The sequence below is a fragment of the Spermophilus citellus genome, assembly GCF_964194105.1.
Source record: "Spermophilus citellus genome assembly, chromosome: 3".
NCBI lineage: Eukaryota > Metazoa > Chordata > Mammalia > Rodentia > Sciuridae > Spermophilus > Spermophilus citellus.
Genome location: NC_138184.1, coordinates 8,061,666 through 8,086,700, shown reverse-complemented (window position 1 = coordinate 8,086,700; position 25,035 = coordinate 8,061,666). Strand labels below are relative to the sequence as shown.

Below are 25,035 nucleotides of genomic sequence, written 5' to 3'. Positions count from 1 at the left end.
GTGGGAGTACTTGGTAAATAAGACAAACGTGGTCACTGACCACAGGGTGCTTATGATCTCGAGGCTTCTTCATGAAAATAAACATGGGCATATTAAACTTGTTTTTTCTTTTTCTTTTTGTGGTTGAAAGCCTTGAGGCTTATTAAGTATTAAATGTGTGGGGATTGAGGGGCTTCTCTGGGGCACAGGGAGAATTTGTGATTTAGAACTTTGAAGAGTCTACTGCTGTGAATGCCCTTTACCCAGAGACCACCAGGAGCACTCCTGTAAGTTAAACAAGCGGGGTTTATTTTGCAGTCATGGAGAACATACCTATGGGGTGTCGAGGGGCATCTTAGTAAGAGGGCATTAGAAAGTACCTATTAGAGAATTTGCGCTGCTTTTTGAATGATTTAGAGATGAGTCTATGGGGTAGATAATGTTAGTTTCTTAAGCCCTCTGTGAACAAGTACCACAAACTGGTGGGTAAAAAGTATAGAAATTTATTCTTTTATATTCCTGGCATCTGGGAGTGTGAAACAAGGTATCAGTGGAGATATATTCTCTCTAAAGGCTCTAAGGAAAAAGTCTTTCCCTGTCACTTTCTAGCTTCAGGTGGTTGCTGGCAGACCTTTTTTTTTTTTTTTTTTTATAGATGTATCACTCTAGTCTCTGCCTCCACCATTACCTTCCCTGTGTACCTGTTTCTAATCTCTGTCAATATAGGGACATCAGTCATTGGATTTAGGGTCCATCTTAATCCAGAATAAGCTCATCTTAAATTTACTATATTGACAAAGAACTTGTTTCCATATAGGGCAATATTCTAAGGTTCTGGGTGTATTTTTTTTTTTTTTGAGAAGATAGTCAAACTACTTTTAGATGAAGTTTCAGTTAATAGCAAAATTGAGTGGAAGGTAGAGAGATTTTTCTACTCCCAAACATGGATAGCCTCACCAGAATGGTAATTTTTAAAAATCATTAATGAACTATGTTGATATATCATCATCACTTAGAATTCATTCTTTGTATTTAGATTTTTTTCTTGGTACCAGGAATTGAACCCATGGGCACTTAACCACTGAGCCAAATCCCAGTCCTTTTTGTTTTTATTTTGGGACAGAGTCTTGCTAAGTTGCTTAGGGCCTCATTATGTTGAGGCTGGCTTTGAATTTCGTGATCCTCCTGTCTTAGTCTCTCGAATGGCTGGGATTTCAGGTGTGTGCCATCATATCTGGTCATTTCTTTTTAGTGGGTACTTTTTTTTTTAAAGTTATACTTTATTTCTTAAAGTATAACTACACCTTTTCCCTTAATTACTTTTTTACTGTTTTGTCAAGGTATACATACACAAATGTGCATGAAGTGCCAATCTGTGTACAGCTTGATGAAATTTCACGTGAATGTATACATCCTGGTGGACACAGTTCCATGATTCCAGGAAGTTCATTTGTCCCTTTGTCAATAATCGCACCACAGAGGAAACCCAATTTCAACTCTTATTATACTTGATTTGGTTTGATTGTTCTTGCTTTTAGATAAATGTTAAACTATAATATGTACAGTTATTTGTTTGACTTCTTTAACTCAGCTTAATGCCTGGTTTGTCCTTTAGATGGTCTTTTGTTAGTCTTACACACTTACTTCTGTTGGTATATGCTGTATGTGGGGTAATGCAATGACAGAATGAAAGGGAAGACTTCATGTATACTTTTGGTAGATACTTTAGTTTTTTAAAAAATGTTAGTTTCAGCAGAAATCCACCAACAGCAGTTCCACACACCTGGCTCATGCTTAGAAACTTTAGCCATTCAATAGAGTGTGTAGTGATATTATGCATTTTTCTGATATGTAATGGTTTAGAGTACTTTTTTGTGTGCTTATTGGTTATTTGGTCATCTTTATGAAGGCACTTTTTGAAGCAATTCACCCATTTGTTGTCCTCTTTCTTTTTTAAAAAATTTTAACGCTTTCCTTCTGGTTACTTGTCTAATTGTATGTATATGTAACTTTGTATCTTGATACATACACATTGACCTATGTATCTATCTATATTCACACACACATACACACACATATATACATATAGTATCTATGGTCATAAAAATGCATATATATTATATCAGATAACCTTTTCCAGTCATTGTCTAGTTTCTTCACTCATTTTTTTCTATAAAGTATATTTATTTATTTGACTTCAGTGATGTACACCACAGTCATTCCCATGCTCAACCCCTTCATATACAGCCTGAGGAACAGGGACATCAAGAGGACCATGAGGAGGTTCCTCAAAAGTACAGTGTACATATTGGATAAGCCAGTGAAACCAAACTTATGGATCCCCCAACTCTGCCCATCTGGTTTTGTAGTTTTTGTAGCTTTCATGTCTTTCAGTTTTCTCAATATCTCCTATATGAACATTGCTTCTTTGGGATTGATGTAATGGGATCGATGGAGTATTATGGGATGCTGTCTGCATTAGAGTCACTGTATAACTGAATTCTACAACATCTATATAACGTTCTTTAGTTTTCATCGATGGCCCGAGCATCTTGGAGAAATGCACCAATATTTTTGAAAAGTAATTTTAATCTTCATCCCTTTCAAGAATTCATGTCTCTCTTCTATACTACTTTCATGTCTTTTAGATATATTTAGGTATGTTATGTGTAAGGATGCATGTAACTGGTCCTCAGTCTGGGTGCTCTGGTTTGGTTACAGTGACTCAAAGCTCCATGTGTTGGTATCTTGGTCCTCAGAGTGGTGATATAGGAGGTGGTGGAACCTTTGAGTGGTGGGGTACCAGAAATTAAATATATTATTGGGGAGTGTCCTTGAAAGTGATTAATGCTGGTCTCAAGGAATGAGTTAGTTCTCATGAGAGTGGTATGTTATAAAGGAGCAAGGCTGGCCCCTCCCTGCTCTCTGGAGTCCTGCTTACCATGTGATCTTTCCATTTCTGTGTGCTTTCCTCATAATGTCACCTGCTATGATGTGACATAGTCCAGGGAAACTCTCAACAGAGCTGATGTCATGCTATTTGTCTTTTTGCTATTAAGCTAAGCTGTCTACCAACTTCACTCCTCAGTACTGATATCCGAGACGGGAATGCTGTTTACAAAGGAAGAAGTCATACCAGCCAGTGATAAGAGACACTCTCATAAAAATGGCTAAATTAGAGTTTTGATTTACTGGCTCTAAGAAACTGCAATAAGACACTTTGGTGTCTGATCTACTCTGAAACAAAAGTAAGTGATTGCCAAAAGTCTTGGAATTTGCAAAGGTAATGTTGCCTTATTTTTTTATAATTATGGTCTACAACATAAGAAATAACTATTTTAGCCAGTTTAAGTACATAATTTAGTGGCATTAAATTCCTTCACAATGTTTTGCAGCCATCTCCACTATCTCCAGAACTTTTTTCATCTTCCCCGTATGAAATTCTGTACGTATTCAACAATAACTACCCATTTCCACTTACCTCAGTCCCCTGACAATGACCACTGTATTTCTTGTCTCTGTGAATTTGACTGCTCTAGGGATATCACATGAGTGGAGTCATACAGTATTTGTCCTTTTGTGACTGGATAATTTAACTCATCATAATGTCTTCAAGGTTCATCCATGTTGTAGTATGTGTCAGCATTTCCGAATTTCAAGGCTAAATAATATTCCCTTGTATGTATACATTATCTTTTGTTTATTGATTCATCTTTTGAAGAATACTTGGGTTGTTTCCACACCTTGGGTACTGTGTGTGTGTGTATCTCATTTTCTTTATCCATTCATGTGTCAGACACGTTGTTTTATATTTTGGCTATTGTGAATAATGCTGAAGTTAGTGTAAAAGTGCAAATATTTTATTCCTGGGATATACAATCAAAAGGAATTGCTGAATCACATGATTCTGTGTGTATGTGTTTGTGTGTGTGTGTGTGTGTGTGTGTGTGTGTGTGTGTGTGTTTATTTTTAGGAACTTCATATGGCATTCCATAATGGATATACTACAAACAAAGTACATAGGTTTCCTTTTTTCCATACCCGTAACAGCACTTGTTATATTTTGACTTTTTGTTAATAAGCATTATAAAACATGTGACTTACATGGTTTTGATTTGCATTCAGTTGACAATTTGAGATGTTGAATATTTTTCATATATCTGTTTGCCATTTCATGTCTTCTTTGAAAAATGTCTTTTTAGGCCCTTTGTCTATTTTTAATTGAATTATTTATTTATTTTTGGTATTGAGTTGTTTATGTTCCATATGTATTTTGTATCTTAACTTTTTGTCAGATAAATGGCTTGCAAACTATTTTCGTATTCTGTAGGTTATATCTTCACTGATTGTTTTCTTTGCTGTGCAAAATTGTTTTTAGTTAGATGTAATCTCATTTGCCTGTATACCCTAAAAACATTTTTACAGGGCACAGTGCACACAGCTGTAATCCCAGCAATTTGGAAGATGGAGGCAGGTGAATTGTGATTTCAAAGCCAGACTCAGCAAATTAGCAAGACCCTATCTTGAAATAAAAAACAAAAAGGGCTGGAATGTAGCTTAGGAGTTAAATGCCCCTGATTCAGTCCCTAATAAAAAAAAATCAAGCAAAACCATTTTCCTAGACCAGTGTCAAGGGTTTTTTCTTCTCTGGTTTTCTTCTAGTAGCTTTACAGTTTCAGGTCTTAGGATTAAATGTTTAATTCATTTTGAGAAAGTTTTTGTATATGGTGTGAGATAAGGGTCCAGTTTCATTTTTCTGCATGCAGTAAGAAGAATCTATCTAGTTTGTCTTCCACTACCTCTAGAGTCCCCCATCATTAAGTTTCAGTCATAGCTATTCTGTGTCTGAACTCAACAATTGTCCCAGTGAATTCTCACTTCTGCTTAGTTACAAAGACTCATGTAACTCGAGAATATACTTGCATTATGTTTGTTCATGTTTGCAGTTCATGAAGTCTTCAATAAATGTGCTCTTCACCTCTGAGTATTTTATATAGTTGATCAAGTGGACTATATGAGAATTGTGGCATATTGCTTTTGATTTGCATTTCTCTGATAATTAAAGATGATATACAGCCCTCTTGACTGGGAGATTTCTGTACTGAGGACAGAGAGATTAGTTTGTCATTAACTGACATGAGGAAAACTTAAATCCATACCCAATTACAATGGATATACAAGAAAGGATAGTGTGTGTATGTGTGGGTAAATGGCAGAGAGTAATTGTGGGAGAACAAGTGACCAAGTGGCATGTATTTAGAGGTTGGCTGGAAAGGGAGAGATTGAATAATGAGAAGATTTAGAATGCTGGATCAGTAGCAAAAATTATAATATCAAATTGAAATAATTATGTGTAGATCTCTCAAAATGTAATATCAAATTGAAATCATAATAGGTAGATCCAAGAAGCCAAACTGATCAAGGAAGGAACATACCATTGAGTTGATATTGCTTCCAATATTGAGGTTAGATAATATTGTATATAAAAACTAAAATATTACGCTGTATGGTAAAATAAAAATTCAATTCTTCCTTTTAAAATTTGTTATTTTCCTGATTATGTGCCAATGATGAACATCATTAGGCAATAAAAAGAATACCTCCATGTATTCCCCTTTTAGATGGAGAAACCTAGAAGAGGGAATTCATAGGCATAAAAAGAGACATAGTGGTTTCCAAGGGCTAGAGGTGGAGGAGTATGGTGAGTTACTGTTTAATGGAAATAAAAGTTATGTTTGGGGTGATCAAAAGCCTGGGAAATGGATAGCGGTGCTGCCACACAGCATTGTGAATACACATGGTGCCACTGAACCATGCACTGAAATATTGTGACAATGGTATATTTTGCTATTTATATTTTACCACAATAAAAATTAATAAAAAGTTTAAAAACCCCTTGAAATATTTAAAAAGTAGATTCTGAGATCTTTCCCTGAAGATATTGACAAGGTAAGTCTTGGATAGAGTAGGAAGCTGTATATTAGCAAAGCCCAAGGTGATGATTTTGAGAAACCTAAATCCTAGGACAGTGTTTCTCAAAAGACTGTACTGGGGGCTAGAGATGTGGCTCAAGTGGTAGCGTGCTCACCTGGCATGCGCAGGGCACTGGGTTCCATCCTTAGCACCACATAAAAGTAAAATAAAGATGTTGTGTCCACCGAAAACTAAAAAGTAAATATTAAAAAATTCTCTCTCTCTCTCTCTCTCTCTCTCTCTCTCTCTCTCTCTCTCTCTCAAATAAAGACTGTTTTGGGGATATAAAAATTGAAACTTTCCCCAAATGCAAATTATGAGACTTAAAGTCAGACCTACTGAGACAGAAACTGGGGGTGAGTGGGTCTCATTACTCTGAATTTAAACAAGTCCTCATGGTCATCCTGGTATAGGCCAAATTTTGAGAATCCCTACCCTAGAGAATCCTGAGACCCTTTGCTACTCAGCCATCTGCCTGATTAGGAAACTGTAAGTGGAAAATGGTGAAATTTGTCACCAAGAGGGAATCTAGCAAGACTAGTGACTCTTCCCAGAGGAGAGGAACACAGGAGAGAGGAATCCTGATGGACCTACAGTTAATCTCCCTGGAATAAGGAATTGATGAGTTAGAGACTTCTTTCTGTATATTCCTGCCCTTATGGAGCCAAACTGATCAAGGAAGGAGCATACCATTGATTAATTTGTTTAAAAAACTTCAGTGAGGATACAGCCTCTTGGGTGCAATTTGAAACTCATCAGCTTATAGTCACCAAGGCCTTTAAGTGCCAGGCTAAGACACTCATGCCTTCTCCAGAAGAAGTCAACCAGACCCCATACCATATGCCTGGCTCTGTCTCCCTGCTCTTTCAGTGGACAGATCTTCTGTCTTCATCAGAGAACCCAATTTGAGGAAGTTGGCCCTGCAGTGGGTCCATGCTGCCAAGCCTACATAGCCCAGTAAGTGATGAGGGAAAAGAGATGATATTCATGGAGAGGGAGCTCTCAAGAATATTTGCTTGGAAAGTAGAATGCCTAGATTAGTTGCTTAAACTTGCCTTTGTAGAGTGAAGTTTTACTTTGATTGTATAGTATTTGGGTGGATAGCTGAGGAGGTTATGGGGAGGGTTACTCTGTGTTGGTCGTTAGGGCACCCTGACAGCACAGAATTGCTGTGGATAACACAGTCCAGTGTTAGAGTTACCAGTCTGGGTTTTACAAATGGATGCTTTGTAGTAAAGTCTTGTTCTTTTCTAGTCATTTTTTGTTGTCTGACCCATGAACTCCAAAGTCTTCATTATTCCATAGCCTAGAACAAGCCTTTCTGAACTCTGCTGTCACTGTCACGTGCTTAGTAACACCCTTGTTTCTCCTGACAGACCTGGCCTTCTTCCCCACTTCTCCTGTATCCATGGTTCTCAGCAGAAACATTTAAGGGAGAAGTGCTTTCATAAAAGAACTTCCCTTCTAAAACCTGAAAGTTTGTGTAGACTATATATCTTTTTCTCAGAGGACCTAATATAGAGCTGAGAAGCGATTCCAGCTTCAGAGGCCAATCCTTTCATTAACCATTCCCCAAATCAGCAGAGGTCATAAGAATACTTTGGAGTACTCTCCTCTCTGGTGCTCATTAATTACATGTGGAAGACTGATATCCCACTGTTCTCATAGGCACCTGAATGGATGGGGGGATGCTTGGCATAGCACTGGGAAGGATAGCAGGGCATTTTCCCGGCATGGCTCTTTTCTTATTTATGTTCTGAGGCTCCTGCAACCAGACACAGTGGGGGGAATGTTCTCATCCATTTGCCTTCTATTGTTCTCTTTGGGAAAGTGGTGTTTGGGGAGAGAACACAGAGAGAGGACTTCCTCACTCAGAGATGGAAAGTATTCAGCTGTTCTACATGCAAATGAAAGGACAAATGTAAACACTGAGGAACTTCCAAGACAGGAATGGAAATGATGACTCCCCTTATTTATAATCCCACCAGAACTACTGTTATGACAGTTCTCTGTGAATTTCATGTAAATGTGTGATTCCTCTATTTATTCTTCCTTTTGTTTTCACTGTAAAAGAGGACAGAAACTCAGGGACATGTATGTAAGTGACTCAGACAAATCTTGTGGAGAGGAATTTGCTGATGTTTCCGTGGGAAAGGATTCCTGGTGAGAGAGTAAGTAGAAGGGCAAGAGAAGATGGGCTGGCTACACTGTTGCCTCCTGGGATGTGCTAACTTGGGGATATATCCTGCCTAGGCTTGAGAGGAGGGCCTGGTTATTTAATGAGTAAAAGCATATTCCCTCTTCTCTCTTCCTTTCCTCTTTCAAAAACAATATAAGTTATCCTCTATGCCAAGAAATCAGTTGGAATTGAGGATGGATGGTTGGAAAGAGCCTAAACAGGGGAGAGCTGTGTCAAGTATAGAAATACAGGAAGAAATTAGAGGGAAGAGTGCTTGAAAATCATGGTTATATAAGAGGCTCTGTCCCATTTTGATACAAGGAATGTTTTCAGTATGTTCAGAATTTAGAGTAACAGTTGAGAAGTGCTGAGAAATGAGGCTGTAGGATCAGAGTGGACCCATGATAGATCAAGAATTCCAGATATTTTCAGAATGACCGACCTGAAAAAAAATTCACATGTTGAAATCCTAACCCTCAAGGCCATGGCATTAAGAGATGGGACCTCTTGGCAGGCAATTACATCTTGATTGTGAAGCTTCATGAATGGGATCAGTGTCCCTATAGAATAGGCTCAAAGGAGCTTTTTCACCCTCTCCCACCATGTGAGGACACATCGAGATAGTGCCATCTATGAACAAAGAAAATCGACTCCCATAAGACAGTGGGTCCCTCACTGCTTTGATGGTGGACTTTCCAGTCATCAGAACAGAGAGAAATAAATTTCTGTTGTTTGTTAACTATGGAGTTGTGATATTTTGTTGTATCATCCTGAACAGCATCAGAAAGACATCTAAAAATTTCAGGCAGGGAAATAATATAACCAGTTTTTCATTTTAGAAATATTGGCAGCCTGGGCAATTGATTGAGAACTTGTATCAAAATAAAAAATAAAGAGGGCTGGGGTTGTAGCTGAATGTTAGCATGTGAGAGTCCCTGTGTTTGATCCTTAATAGAAGCAAGCAAAACAAAACAAGAACAGTAAAAAACCCCAAACAATAACAACAACTACTCACCCCCAAACTCCCGAAACCAAAATGAAAACCAAACCAAAATAAAAAATCAAAACCAGGGCCAAACCGAAATCCCCACAACTCTTTGTGAACTTTTCCGTGTCTTATGGCATTGCAATGGTTTAAACCTTGATAATTATGTTTTCCTTGACTGTTTGATCAATTAGTTGATTTATTATAGGTGAAGAGCACCTGTATAATAGCATGTAGCAAATGTGCAGAAAGCACTTGTTTCTGTAGAATGTTGAGGGTCACAGGTACAGTACCTACTAGTCATTTGTTAACATGGTTTATCATTTGTTGAAAATATTTTCATTTCCTCCCTCCTTCCCTTCCTCTCTCCCTCTCTCCCTTCTTTCCTTCTGACCTCCTCTTCTGTTATTTCTTCCTTTCCTTTGGAAACTGAAATCCTACTCATCCTGAAATATTTTTTCAGATATTTCCCCTCCTCTCAAATTTTCTTATTGCTCAGAGTCATCTGACCCTCCTCTGAGTCCCAGTCCTGCCACACACAAGGAAGATAACTCAGACCTTTCTTTAGGTCTCTGGGCCCCGTGTGCATTGGAGCAGGTGTGGATTGTTTTATCCCTAAGATCTAAAATTCCTTCTAACTTTCTGTAGTTAATTCTAAGGCAGAGACAAAGGGAATGGGTGAGTCTCCCATAGGCCAATAGACATGGATTTGTCAATATCATGAAATGTTGCCTATAATGAATGAGAGAATGTAGGTTTTCTAGATTCTCTAATATTAAGGATTTCATGCCCAATTTTTTACCTGAAGAAATAAAGAAGCCGAGATAGTCTGTCTGGTGTCTATTTCATGTTCTTTCTCTTTAATTGTCTAGCTGATGTGTCAACAACATGGGACTAGGAAATCAAACAAATGCTTTAGAATTTATACTGCTGGGATTTTTCCAAGACTCAGAGCATCAACTGATGTTATTTGGATTGTTACCCCATGTTTATAGTCACCTTCCTTGGGAACTTGTTCATCATCATAGCCATTGTCTCGGATTCCCATCTTCATACGCCCATGTACTTCTTTCTCTTCAATCTGTCCTTTGCTGACATTGGTTTCATCTCTACAACCATCCCAAAGATATTGGTGAACATTCAGACACAGAGCAGATCCATTACCTATGCAAGCTGCATCACCCAGATGTATTTTTTTTATGGTTTTTGGAGGCATGGATACCTTCCTTCTCACTGTGATGGCTTATGACTGGTTTGTAGCCATCTGTCATCCCCTACACTATCCAGTCATCATGAACTCCCATCTGTGTGGCCTCCTGGTTCTTGCATCCTGGTTAATCAGCTTGTCATATTCTCTGATCCAGAGTCTGTTGATGCTGCGTCTATCCTTCTGTACCAATTGGGAAATTCGACACTTTTACTGTGAACTTTCTCAGGCCCTCATGTTAGCTTTTTCAGACACACTGATCAATCACATAATACTCTACATGGTGACTGGCCTTCTTGGATTTGTTCCCTTTTCAGGGATCCTTTTCTCTTATACCTAGATTGTCTCTTCCATCCTGAGAATTCCATCAACATATGGAAAATATAAAGCTTTTTCTACCTGTGGGTCTCATCTATCTGTGGTTTCTTTATTCTATGTGACAGGTCTTGGTGTATACCTCAGTTCTGAAGCATCATCATCTTCCTGGAAGGGCATGATGGCTTCCATGATGTATGCTGTGGTAACCCCCATGCTGAACCCCTTTATCTATAGCTTGAGGAACACAGATATTAAGAGGGCCCTGAAGAAACTTCTTGGCAGAACATTTTATGTTCAGTGACAAGAATACTGTTCCTGGGCTCTTGAGCTGGCAAAAGTACCAGCAAAAGAAATTCTGCGTCAAGAAATTCTGAATCTAAATTATATAGGCTTTCACCCCTCACCAACTCTGTTTCTCTGTCTTTAATCAAAATATCCCTGTGAGTACTTTGTCTGAAACTTTTATGGTGATCACTCTGTTACCCTCAGTTGTATTCCCCACCTCTCCTCCTTTTACATTTTACATCACTACATCTCAACTTGATGTTTGCATTCCTATAGGTCTATACAACCATTCAAGTATCAACTCAGAGACTCTTGGATAAAACATTAAATAGTTCATTTTTTACCAACAATCATTGTTAGTTCTTGTTAAATTCATTCATTTGGCAATATTTATTGGATATCTATAGTGTACCAGGTTGTTCTAGGTGCTAAGAATATAACAGTGAAAAAAAAATCCTTGCCCTCATAAAGCTAAAATCCATGTTCAGGCATATAATATCTGGGTAGACAAAAAGAGATTGCTACTTTGGGCATGATCGTGCATATCTGTAATCCCAGCTGCCCAGGAGGCAGGAGGGTTACAAACTTGAGGTCTGCCTAGAAAATTTAGTGAGACCCTGTCTCAATAAAAAATGAAAAAGGGATGGGGATGTAGCTTAGTGGTATAACATGCGCAGGTTCAATACCCAGTACTGCAAAATAAAAAAAAAGTGTCATGTAAGAAATCGGGATACTGGTATGCACAAATCTGTATGAAAGTGCTGTGTGGAGCACAGACTACAAATTAAATAAAAAACTTGTGATTACCACCCTGTAGTGAGCACCGGAATTTTAGTCCTGAAAACTTCCATTTGAGAGATAATTACTCTCTTGATTGTAGTTATTAATTGAAATAGTCTGCTATGACTGAAGGCTTATCCTCCTACAAATTAATATGATGAAACCTTATCACCAATGTGATGGCATTAGAAAGGGTACCATTGGGAAGTGATTAGAGTATGAGAGTGTTGCCCTCATGATGCTCTTATAAAAGAGGTTCCAAGGGAGTTGCTTTGCCTTTTCTCCCATGTAAGGGCACAGTAAGAAGGCACTATCCGTGAAAGCAACCTTCATCAGATTCTTTGATATTAGACCTCTTGGTCTCCAGAACTGTGAAAAATAAGTTTCTGTTGGTTATAATCTACCTGGTTTATGGTATTCTTTATAACCCCCTGAAAAGATTAACACACTACCCCTAAGACTAAAGTGCTTACAATAATATTGAAACCTGGAATATCTATAATGTCTTAGGTAATGTCAGAGAAATGCACAAATGAGGAGGTGGGTACCTAGATAAGTTCCATAATGAAATGGAAATGATTTATACAGGAATGTATTACTGGATAAATGCAAGCAAGTACTTATGAGCAGGTAGCCTTTGCAACCATCCAAGGAAATGTCCACTTCCATTGTCATTTGGGCAGTGCTCTATGTATAGCTCTAAATTGATTAACTACTTGGTTTATGGATGGCAGTTACAAGCTGAACAGATGGTAGGCTGCCACTCTGAGAGGAAGATAGAGACAAATCATCTCAGTGAGCTGAATTGCATGGTGTTTGCCTATCTACTTGTATTTTTACTACCTCATAGGTTTTGGCCAATGGCCTAGCTATGTTGGGCAAACTGACCAATTACAGGTATGTTTATGTGGGGCATGACCCTGGGAAATAAACCACTATGGAGATTTAAGGGAGTTAGTAATAGAGGATATGTTGGTGCTGATCAGAAGTCCTTTTCTAGGAGTGTAAGATGATTGGAACCAGTGAGCTGATATTCTGGTGTGCTCCCTTGAGGTGTCCATCTGTGTCATGATATGAGTGGCATTAGCTCATGTGAGAAAATGCAAGAAAGTTTAGAGGAGAAATGATTGAGTCAAAGACTTAACATTATCAGTGAATCCATGTTAATGGGATTAAATGAGTGATAACTGGAGGCAGGTCGGGTGTGGCTGGAGGAAGTGGTTCACTAGGGATGTGGCTATGGGGTATATTTTGCATCTGGAGAGTGAAGTCTTTCTCTCTCTGTTTGCTGATCACCATGTGAGCTACTTCCCTCTGCCACACTCTTCCTCTATGATGTCCTGCCTCACGTTGAGCCCTGAGAAATGGAGTCTACTGTCCATGAATTGAGACCTCTGAAACTGTGGGCCATCAAATAAACTTTTCCTCCTTTACAATTGTTCTGGTCGGGTCTTTTAGTCACAGCAGTAAAACAGCTGACTAAAAGAGAAATTGGCACCTAGAAGTGGGGTCTTTGCTGTGACTAATCTGACCGTGTGGTTGTTAAGTTTTTGGAACATTTTGAATAGGTGGGAGGAATTTTGAAATGCTTAGCAGTGTAAGCTGGAAATGCTTTAAGTTGTTGTAAGCATAGCTTAATGGCTGATTCTGGTGGGAGTTCAGAAGACCAGAATGCCAATAGGACAGTGAAGACAGGACTCAAGAGGGCTTAGAGGAAAAGGAGGATTCTATGATAGTTAGACTAGATGTCATTCTTGTTATGTTCTAGCTAAGAAGTTATCTACATTTTGTTCTGTGTCCTGAGACTCTCTGTGATGCTGATTTTAAAAGTGATGGATTTATTAATCTGGCAGAAGAAATATCTAGGCAACATAGCATACAGGAAGTGGCATGGGTATTGCTGGTGGCTTTTAGCCAAGTTTATATTCAGGAGCATAAAGCAGAACAGAAATATTTAAAAAACTTGGACTTGAAAGGAGGAGTAAAACTGGGGCTAAGGAAGTTGTAGTTGTTAAAGATATCACTGACACTAAAGAAATGCTAAAGATTTTGCCCAGAGACAACAAGAAAGATGGCTTGAGGGCATCTCAGGACCTGGCAAAACCACACCCATCTCAGGCTCAAGGGAGTAAAAGTGAAAATTCTCTTGAGAAGGGACCAGTGGGGAATCCTTGCATAAGAGGGCCTAGGAAATTTTTTCAATGTGTTCAGCCACCCAGACACTCAGAGGCTGCTGGAATAATAATCCAGGTCCCTAGAGGCTTGGCTACTGCTCAAGATGGTGGCAGACCTTGGTGTCAACCCCATGATGCTAGTTCCTCAGGAATGCAGGATGCTATATTTAGGGGATCATGGAGGCTTCTGCCAAGATTTCAGAGGAAGGCCTTGGAAGCCAGGCAAAGTGTAGCAGGGTCAGATTCCCTGAAGGTGCTCCATGAGAAGGCAAGGTGTGGAGATTTGAGGAGGAAGCTGAAGCTGCAGTGGAGACCCCTGAGATTAAGAAATGTCAAAAATGTAGAAAAGCTGTAGGAATTGAGCAGAGACAAGAAAACATAAAGGTTACTTGTACTGCAGCCATCAAGGCCACAGAGGTGGAGCTATACAAGCCCTTTGGAGAGGATATCATGACATGTACTCCAGAGGATGATCACAGAACTACAGGACTTGTTTGTCCAGCTGGATTTTTGTCTTGCTTTGGTCCGCTTCCTTCTTTCTATACCCCTATTTTTTATGTTTACTGTGTACCTTTATATATTGGATACTTGTAAATTTCTTTTAATTTTACCGGAGCTTACAATGCAAGATTGCCTTGAGCTTCAGAATACTTTGGACTTGAACTTTGAGCAATCTTGGAACAGTTGAGACTATGGGGACTCTTGGGAATGGACTAAATGTGTTTTGCATTGTCAGATGTGAGTGAGCTTTTGCGGACCAGGAGCAGAAAGTTATGGTTTAGATGTGGTGTCCCCCAAAACTCATGTGTGGGACAATGCAAGAAGATTTGGAGGAGAAATGTTTAGGTCAAAGCTTTAACATAATCAGTGAATTGATTCCTGATGGGTTAAAGTGAGTAGTAACTAGAGGCAGGTGGGGTGTGGCTGGAGGAAGTGGTTCCCTGGGGGCATGGCTATGGCATATATATTTTGCATCTGAAGAGTGGACTGTCTCTCTTTCCTGATCAGCATGTGACTGTTTCCCTCTGCCACACTCTTCCTCCATGATGTCCTGCCATACCTTGAACCCTGTGAAGATGAGCCTTCTGTTTATGGAGTGAGACCTCTGAAACTGTGAGCCCTCAAACTTTTCCTCTTTTACAATTGTTCTGATAGGGTCTTTTAGTCACAGTAGTGAAAAAGCTGACCCAAACGGGGCAACGGCACTGTGTAGATGACCTGAAGGTAGACATATTTTCCTTGCACCGCTGAGATACAGAGTGCCCATATGAACATTCTGTGTGCCAACAAGAGAGAAAGAGGCTGCATATGGCTAGGGGATAGAATCCTTAGGAGGAAGGCCCTGCACATGGCTGGTGGGTTGGATTTATGTCCAAGTGTAGAACATAAGTGATCCTGACAGGAATAGAAATTTATCTCTGGACTGGGCTTTGCTTACTAGATGGTAAAAGTGAATGTTCAGAGTACCATAAAAGAACTAGACAGAAGTCAAGGCACCAATTTGGACCCCTGTGTCTCATTCCTCATACCAAGAAACACACTTTCGTCCTCAGACTAATAGTTTTCTGTTAGGTTTCCATCACTATAACAAATGACAAGCTACTTATAAAGAGCAAAATTTGGTTTTGGCTCACAGTGTTGGAGGTTTCAATCCATTATCAGTTGGTTCTGTTGCTTTTGGGACTGTCGGAAATAGCATATTATGGCAGGGGTATGTGGTCAAGGAAAACCATTCACCTCATGATTGTGAAACAGAAGAAGAAGGGTCTGGGGTCAAATTATCCCCAGAGAGCATGTGCCCCACGTTCTGAAGACCTCTCATTAGACCCCACTGCTTAAAGATTCCACTGCCTCCCAATGGTGCTGCTCTGGGGACTTTATGGGCCTTTGGGGGACACTTACCTAAACTACAGTAGGTCTAATAGAAAAGTAGGATGGGCAATTGAAATAACTTGAGTTGTCTAAAATAGCCAGAGATAAAGGCATGAAGGGCATTTGTGAGTGTGAGCTCACATTCAACAATGAGGTTTGTTCCCGACTAGATAGATTCAACTGCTTTTCTTGTGGATCTGGGGAAGAGGAGAAGGGAAGGAGAGAATGCTGGCACAAACCTATAATTCTTCTCCATATTATTTCAACTTTCTTTTTTTTACTCAGTGCAGTAGCCCAGACAGGACAAGAGCTGAATCCTTGGGCACCAGAAGAAGGGGTGATTCGAAGGCAAAATCTTTTAGGCATAGCTTTAGGCCTCTGTGTCAGAATTCCTAGGGCTTGAGTAGGCAAACCCTGTGTTCACCCATCTGACAAAGTTAGGGTTCATGGTGAGTGTCCCTTATTGTCTAGTAGTCATGATAGCTCTCAAATTTTGTACCTGTGTAACTTTCCCCCATATAAATGGGAGTGGACTTAAGGGTAGGAACTTGCTAGACTAGTATTAGTGCTGGCAATCTGGACCAGAATATTGACCAAAACTCATGTCCCTTCCAAAGGTGAAAAAGTATGAAAAAAAACAAAATAAAAGTGGGCCAGGGCAGGGAGTGAGGGGAGAGAGAAAGACAGAAAGAAAGAGATGAGGGTATTGGAATGAACAAATGGATTATTTAATGAAGGAAATCCATTACTACCTTAGTCGCAGGATTTAGAATGCTTAGAACTGAATTTAGTTAACTTTCAGCTAAGTTAGTTTTGCACAAGTTTATTACAGGTACATATAGCATTAAATGAAGGGGGAGGGGTAAGTACATTAGCACAAATAAATGAAAATGTATATAAAGTATTTACTAGACAGATTAAGGTATTTTTTTGTTATTGTTACTAGGGCTTGACCTTAGGGTACTTTACCATTAAGCTACATCACTAGACTTTTTAATTTTATTTTGAGTCAGGGTCTCATTAAATTGCTGAGGGCCCTCACAAATTTGCAATGTTTGATTTAGCCTCCTGATTCACTGGGGTTATAGGTTTATGCCACCACACCCAGCGCAGATTAGTTAGTTTTTAAAACAATGTATCTCAACACAATACTGGCTTCTCCAAATGATAGGAACACTCAGACTGATAGGGTTTATTTGTTACATAAAAGGTATGCTGAAGGTAGATGTTCCAGCAACTATGCTCATTTTGCTCTTAAGAGAGTCTTGTTTGAAGCCCAGGTTGTGATGTGTGTGGTGAAAATTTAGCCGTATCCAAGAGAGTCTGGTCTTTGTCCTCAGCTACTAGGAGTAGTCCCATGGAATGTCCTGCTTTATGGGGTGTGTTTGCAAGGGGGATTTGAACACTTGACGTCTAATAATGTGATTATTGTTGGAGATTTGAGACACCTCTGTCAGTTCATTCTAGAGGCAAAAGTATTAACTTGAGATAATTATGCTATCTGATATGCTATCTGATTCTTAATACCGATCTAATTTTCTCAAAATTTCTTGGTAATTTGCATGCTTTTAATGAGATTAAACTCTTGATTTTATTTAAACTGAGTTAAACTTGATTTTGTTTAAAGTGAGTTTGAGATTTATGAAGCTTCAGAGTTGTAAGAGGGGAGTAGCCAACTTTCCCTATGCTTCTGTTCCATTAATATTAACGAGTCCTCAGAGATTAGCATTACATGAACCAATTTAGCTAATTATGAGCTCTGCCTCTGGAGCTCTCAGACCCACCCATACAACTATAAACAATCGGCCTATGTCCTGCAGCTTCTTGGTCCCAGTCCAGTTGGTTCTGTGTGTCTCCTCTTTCCAGAGTCATTGTCTTCATTGGAGGTCCATGCCTGAGTCTGTCCTCCTGCCAATTCTGAGGACGGAGCCTGATTCCTCACCACTCACTAGGCAGGGGAGAGGCAATGGATCATCACTCCTTGGTCATGCCCCAGCATGACAGCTCTGACTGGTGAGTGTGGTGGAAGAAACTGGATACAGAAGGGACTCAGAGAGCATCAATTTCTCATTACCCAGAAAAGAAGTTGGAGTATCCAGATAGGAGGCCCCCCCAAATACAAAGTTTTAACTCAGAGGCCTATGAAATAAAAAATTAAATTAAAAATTAATTGACATAATAATTTTGTATACGTTTATGGAGCACAGTGTGATAATTTGATACATGTATATAATATTTCATGATCAAACCAGGATAATTAGCATTTATATCTCCTTAAACATTTCTTATTTCTTTGTGTTGGGAACATTCAAATGCCTCTCTTCTAGTTCTTTATAAAATATATAATAAATTGTTGTAAACTTTGCCTACCCTTCTGTGCTATAGAACACTAAAATTTATTCCTCCTAGCTAACTGTATTTTAGTACCTGTTATCCAATCTCCCTCTTTCCCACTTCTCCCTTCCCTTCCCACCCTCTGTGACCACTGTTCTAGTTTATAGTCTTGGTTCTGGTCAGGATCCAAGACTGAGAGGAGTTCTGTTCTCTTTCCACACTAGTTGTAGCTCTGGTGGGTATCTCTCTCATTAGCACAAGAAATGGATCTCTCTAAACTGTCTCTTACGTGCTCTAAAATGATCATGAAGGTCAGGATGAAGGTAAGAACAAAGATGACTATAATGATGATGTCATGAATCTTTATTAAACTTTCCCAAGTGTCTGACTCTATAGAGTTTATTTAATTTCATCTACAATGATCACTCCCAGGTAAAAAACATTATTTTTCTTTTACTTGAAATGAATAGAACTTTCTATTTCAATTCTCTTGGGCTCCAGTGCCTGAGATCTGAGAGACTTGTCTTCTGTACCATATAAACAACAAAAGGGCATGAAAACTGAATAGGATTGTACTTTATGAATAAGCCTGGAATAAATTCCAATGATGATTCAAATTGTTTACAAAATAATGAACAAATATTTATTAAGTTTAGGCAATGTACATCTCTAGAGTTTAGTATTATTCTCCTTATTTCCAGATAAGGGAAGCTAGTACAGAGAAGGGAAGAGTTCTTTATGTACTACAGTGTGAGTGTTAGAAAAAGAAATTGGACTCAGACCGTGGCCTATTGACTGTATTTTCAGGACTTTGTTTCCTCATGAAAGCCAAATTAGAGTTTTTCTTGTAAAACCTCCTCAAGCACAGATGAACAAACCAAGGCAGAAGCATTGATTCTTTCTCTTGCAATTCAGTGAGTTCATCTGAGAAGTGGCAGCATGAACTGTGGTTTATAGAGGCATTTCTGACATAAGTATGTAATTTAAAAAATTAATAATAATGCACTTTTACAACCAAGTTTGGATATCTGAGACATGGAAATATTATTTCCTATATAAGATGAGAATTTTCACATGGAACTCTCATGGAGTGATTATATTAGACAGACTTCAAGAATATTTCTTATTTGATATCTTTTTTTGTTGTTGTATTGTTTTGGTACTGGGGATTGAACCCAGGGGTGCTTTTAGTTTTTATTTAGAAACAGGGGCTCACTAAGTTCCTTAGGGCCTCACTTGTTGAGGCTGGCTTTGAATTTGTGGTCCTCCTACCTCAGCCCTTCTGAGTTACTGGGATTACAGGTGTTTGCCACTGAGCTTCGCTTCATTTGATATCTTAATAAAAGAAAGTATTTGATAGCACCTGATTTTTTCTATTGGAAAAACAAATGTAGGCATTAAATCATAAAAATTGAATAGACATCTTTTTTTATAACTCAAAACAGCTATCCTGCAGGCACACATCATATACAAATTCTCACTAGTGTGATAAGAGAAGTGTGAGAATTTTCATAGGATTGTTGTCATGAGAAATTATAAAATAAAGTGAAATCCAATCTTCAGGCAATGTTATGCATTGAAATGTTATATCTAAATATATGTACTTCACATAAAGACTTTAATTCAGTATTTTATTAAAATGTTAGATATAATATAGAGTAGTATATTGGTTTCCTATATTTTCAAGAGAATTACACATAAGCAAATCAATACTAATGTTAGAAAATCATGGAAAAATTATACTTATCAAATTCCTGACAGTGTTTGCATTTGGGGGACAGATGTATAGAAGAATGGGATTATGCATGGATATAGGAAAAGTCAGATTTTATTGGTAATATTTCAGATCTTTTTAAATAGAAGTTCTGAGGCAAATATTGAATTGTTTATATTTTTAATATAGGTAGTAAGTGTTAATCATGATAATAACCTATATACTATTAATAGAACATTTTCTAGTGTGTGGCAGTATTCTGAGACATTGATTCTTGGTCCTGGACCACTAAGAACCCTATATACAGAGATAATTAGTTAATTCATTCTAAGCTATGGCAGAGCATCAGTATATTTTTTTTTTGGCTTTTGCATTATTTTTTTAATTGTTTGTTCAAAACATTACAAAGCTCATGACATATCGTCTTCCATACATTTGATTCAAGTGGGTTATGAACTCCCATTTTTTACCCCAAATACAAGTTGCAGAATCACATCGGTTACACATCCACATTTTTACATAATATCATATTAATGACCGTTGTATTTTGCTACCTTTCCTATCCCCTACTATCCCCCCTCCCCTTCCCTCTCATTTTCCCTCTCTACCCCATCTGCTGTTGTTTAATTCTCTCCCTTGTTTTTTTCCCTTTCCCCTCACAAACTCTTATATGTAATTTTGTGTAACAATGAGGGTCTCCTTCCATTTCCATACAGTTTCCCTTCTCTCTCCCTTTCTCCCACCCCACTCGTCTCTGTTTAATGTTAGTCTTTTCCTCATGCTCTTCTTCCGTGTTCTGATCTTAGTTGCTCTCTTTATATCAAAGAAGACATTTGGCATTTGTTTTTTAAGGATTGGCTAGCTTCACTTAGCATTATCTGCTCTAATGCCATCCATTTCCCTGCAAAATCCATGATTTTGTCATTTTTTAGTGCTGCGTAATACTCCATTGTGTATAAAGGCCACAGTTTTTTAATCCATTCATCTATTGAAGGGCATCTAGGTTGATTCCAAAGTCTAGCTATTGTAATTGTGCTGCTATGATCATTGATGTGGCAGTATCCCTATAGTATGCTCTTTTAAGGTCCTCAGGGAATAGACCAAGAAGGGCAATAGCTGGGTCAAATGGTGGTTCCATTCCCAGCTTTCCTAGGAATCTCCATACTGCTTTCCATATTGGCCGCACCAATTTGCAGTCCCACCAGCAATGTACAAGTGTACCTTTTTCCCCACATCCTCGCCAGCAGTTATTGTTACTTGACTTCATAATGGCTGCCAATCTTACTGGAGTGAGATGGTATCTTAGGGTGGTTTTGATTTGCATTTCTCTGACTGCTAGAGATGGTATCAGTATATTTTAAATACCCATAGGTAAATATAATGATCAATTAGTATTGATGACCACTGGTCTAAGCACTTTCTTTCATTTCACCCAATTTCTTAAACACACTACTGTAAGGTAAGTTCAGCTATGATTTTCATTTTACAGTGTGGAAACTCTCCAGGTATTACATTTACCTGTCTGTCCTTTTTTTCCTTTTGTATTTTCTCTGAAATTAAATCATACTGTGATATGCCTTTGTGGATCATTGGTTTTGTTGTCAGTTCTCATCTGCCTTTTGGTCTCCCAGCTGCATAATTCAATGGTGTTACAACTTACCTACTTCAGAGAAATGAGGACTACAGTTGCCCTCAGGGATCTGGTGAAAGAGAACTGAAATTTCTGTATCAGGAAAGATTGAAGTGAACAGCTGCTAATTAGGCATAAGAAGGCTATGTGTCAGGCCTGGGTTTGGTTCACCCATGGCCCTAAATTCCTCAACCATCAGCAAGGAGGTTGGATTTCATGAGGACACAACATTTCCAAATGCTTAAGATTAGAAATTCATTTAAACTCGATCCAATTACTTTGTACCCATATCTTAATATCACTCTATACCCCCAGAACACATGACTATATTTTGTCAATGAAATAAAAGAAATCCCTTTAAGTATTTTAACCAAGCCATCACAAACTTAAAAGAGAGGGAGTGAGAGAACACAAAGAAGTATGAAATACCAGATGTTTCCTTGAGATTGCATAGGATTGATAAGTTAATACTGAGTAAAATGAGAATTATTAGAAAATATTTCTTAAATGCTAATTTTTTTGTATTTAATGATTTGGATATTATTATACACTGATGACATCTATGAGATTGGTGATGCTGTATGATTTGGTATATTTAACCAAAACATGTTTGTCAAAATTTGAAGTGTATCAGGCCAAGGTTAGATGTTATATTAGAGAAGAATTAAAAACATGCATCCTACAGTTTTGAGTGAGCACTTAATTTCATAAAGGAGCAAAGTCAGAAGGCCCAAAATGGATGAAAATCCATGACGATAACTGGCACATAAAAATGCTTTATGATTATGAATATTTGGTTTTTAATTAGAATCCAGATACTTTGGTTTTAGCACTTATAGATCTTATAAATATTATATAATAAGAGAATTTCTTGCATTATATTTGAATAAAATAGTTTTTACTTTCTTTTAATTAGAATGGTCTTTTTCTCAAAGGTGAAAGGATATTTATCTTTGTTTTTTTCTTAAAAGAATATTTTATCATAATTACATATTTATCTCTAATGTTTTTGCTTTTAAAATATACTTCAGTTGAGTGTCTCTAAGATTGATGTGTATAGAAAAAGATGAATACCACAAAAATAAACGATGACAGAGTTCTAAGATGTTTGGGAGTGTCATAACTAAGAAATATTGCTGAGGGTATATGGTCCTCAAACAAAAGGACTTTACTAGTGAATTGCTTTAATCCAAAATAATAGACAGTGCTCTGTGCTGGTTTGCTTATTTACTTTTTTCAACCTTTTTCCTTCTCAAAAGCTATCCCTCAAATATAGAATCAGAAAATGTAACACGTGTTTCAGAATTCCATCTCATTGGCCTCTCAGAGGATCCAGAACTGCAGCCCCTCCTCTTTGGACTGTTCCTGTCCATGTACCTGGTCACAGTGCTTGGGAACCTGCTCATCATCCTGGCTGTCAGCTCTGACTCCCACCTCCACACCCCCATGTACTTCTTCCTCGCCAACCTGTCCTTGGCTGACATCAGTTTCACCTCTACCACGGTCCCAAAGATGATTGTGGACATCCAAACACATAGCAGAGTCATCTCCTATGCAGGCTGCCTGACTCAGATGTCTTTTTTTATGCTTTTTGGATGTTTGGATAGTATGCTTCTAACTGTAATGGCCTATGACAGGTTTGTAGCCATTTGCCATCCACTACACTACCAGGTCATTATGCACCCTCGCCTTTGTGGCTCATTGGTTTTGTTGTCAGTTCTCATCAGCCTTTTGGTCTCACAGCTGCATAATTCAACGGTGTTACAACTTACCTACTTCAAGAATGTGGAGATTTCTCATTTCTTCTGTGACCCTTCTCAGCTCCTCAACCTTGCCTGTTCTGATACATTTACCAATAACATAGTCATGTATTTTGTTGGTGCCATCTCTGGTTTTCTTCCTATCTCAGGGATCTTCTTCTCTTACTATAAAATAGTTTCCTCTATTCTGAGAGTTCCATCATCAGGTGGGAAATATAAAGCCTTCTCTACCTGTGGGTCTCACCTGTCAGTTGTTTGCTTATTTTATGGGACAGGCCTTGGGGTGTATCTCAGTTCAGCTGTCTCACTTTCTCCTAGGACGGGTGCAGTGGCCTCAGTAGCGTACACTGTAGTCACCCCTATGCTTAACCCTTTCATATACAGCCTTAGAAACAAGGACATCAAGAGGGCTATGTGGAGGCTTTTCAGAAAAATAGTCTAGTCTCAGGATTTGTGTTATCTATTTGCAGTGCTGGTCTGCAAAGGCAACAAAACTAAACATCTTGGCCTGCAAAACTCATCTCCTTCATCACGTCATTTTTAAGCTCTTGTGGTTTTCATTTCTCCTCCTATTTCATATCTAAATATTGCTTTTTAAAAAAACTGCCTTTAGTGAAACTGTGGGAGTTTCTGTATTCTTTGTACAGCTTTCTCATGCATTTCTGAATTTTATTATACTTATGCAACCTTCTGTACTTTATTATTAATTATCCAAGAATCTCAGAAAGATGAGAAACTCTCTTTTTATATACTTAAAATTTCTTATAATAAATATATTTTCAGTAGCTTCTGTGTCTTTACCATATAAATTTTGCATTTATAAAAAATTTATTTGTGCAGGTTATCTATTAGGATGCATATCACTGGTCCTCCAGATTGCCTTTATGGGAAGCACTAAGGGATCTTTAAAAACATTGATGCCTGAGTCTCACCACCAGAGATTCTGATTTATTGAACTGGCATGTGGCTTGAGCTTGAGACTTTTTAAGATGCCCAAGGATTTTACTAAGAAATCTGCTGATAATCCTTTAGGATCTCCCTTGTACATGTTTAATTGCTTTTCCTTGATGCTGCCATGGTTTGAACTTTGTGACTTTTGATGATTTGAGTGTAATATATCATATGATGGGTGTCTTTGGATTTATCAGAGTTTATTTAGTGTTTGGATATTTATGTCTATTCTTCAAATTTGAGAAATTTAAAATTTCAATCATTATTTTAAAAAGTTGAATCTCTATCTCTTCCACCCTATTCCCTTTCTGAAATTCCCCTAATGCAAAAAATTCAGCTCAATAGTTTCCCATAAAATCCTTAGGATCTATTCACTTTTATTTGTTCCTTTTTATTTTGCTTCACTGATTCAATAATTTCAAATAATGAGTTCCTACGTTTATTGATTATGTCCCTCTGGTTGATTGAGTCTATTATGACACTATCAAATATTTCAATTTACTTGTTGATTCTCCAACTCCAAAATTTTTGTTGCTCTTTAATAATTTATAGGTGTTTGCTAATATTCTCATTTTGTTCATGTATTGCTTCCCCAATTTTGTTGTCTGTGTTCTTTTTTAGCTTACTGACTATCCTTCAGGTGGATGTTTTGTATTTTTTTGTTAGATAAATCATAGATCTAATTTCTTTAAAAAATATTTCATAGTAAGTTTATGAATATTTAATTTATTTCTCTGGTTGGACCATGTTTCCATATTTTTTTGCATGCCTTGTTCTCCTTGTTGAGTTTTTGGCTTTTGAGAAAATAGCTACTTCTCACAGTTTTTATGGATTGATTTCATGTAGTGGAAGACTTTCACCACAGACTAATAGAAATTTTAGGACTGGGGATGT

At 38.0% G+C, this 25,035-nt stretch overlaps 2 protein-coding genes and 1 pseudogene across 3 annotated transcripts in view; all 3 read left to right on the top strand.

Moving 5' to 3' along the window:
* The window catches only part of LOC308645891 (uncharacterized protein), a 400,184-nt gene that overhangs the window by 88,097 nt on the left and 287,052 nt on the right, over positions 1 to 25,035 (top strand). The gene's annotated exons all lie outside the window — the stretch shown is intronic.
* Positions 10,005 to 10,942, top strand: LOC308645923 (olfactory receptor 7C1-like; annotated as a pseudogene). Its single transcript has one exon. The product of its transcript is annotated as an olfactory receptor 7C1-like (transcript).
* Positions 22,700 to 23,632, top strand: LOC308645961 (olfactory receptor 7E178; the record flags this gene model as incomplete). Its single annotated transcript, XM_081288409.1, has 1 exon — positions 22,700 to 23,632. The coding sequence occupies exon 1, from the start codon at positions 22,802 to 22,804 to the stop codon at positions 23,630 to 23,632; it is 831 nt and encodes a 276-aa protein (XP_081144535.1). The 5' UTR covers positions 22,700 to 22,801.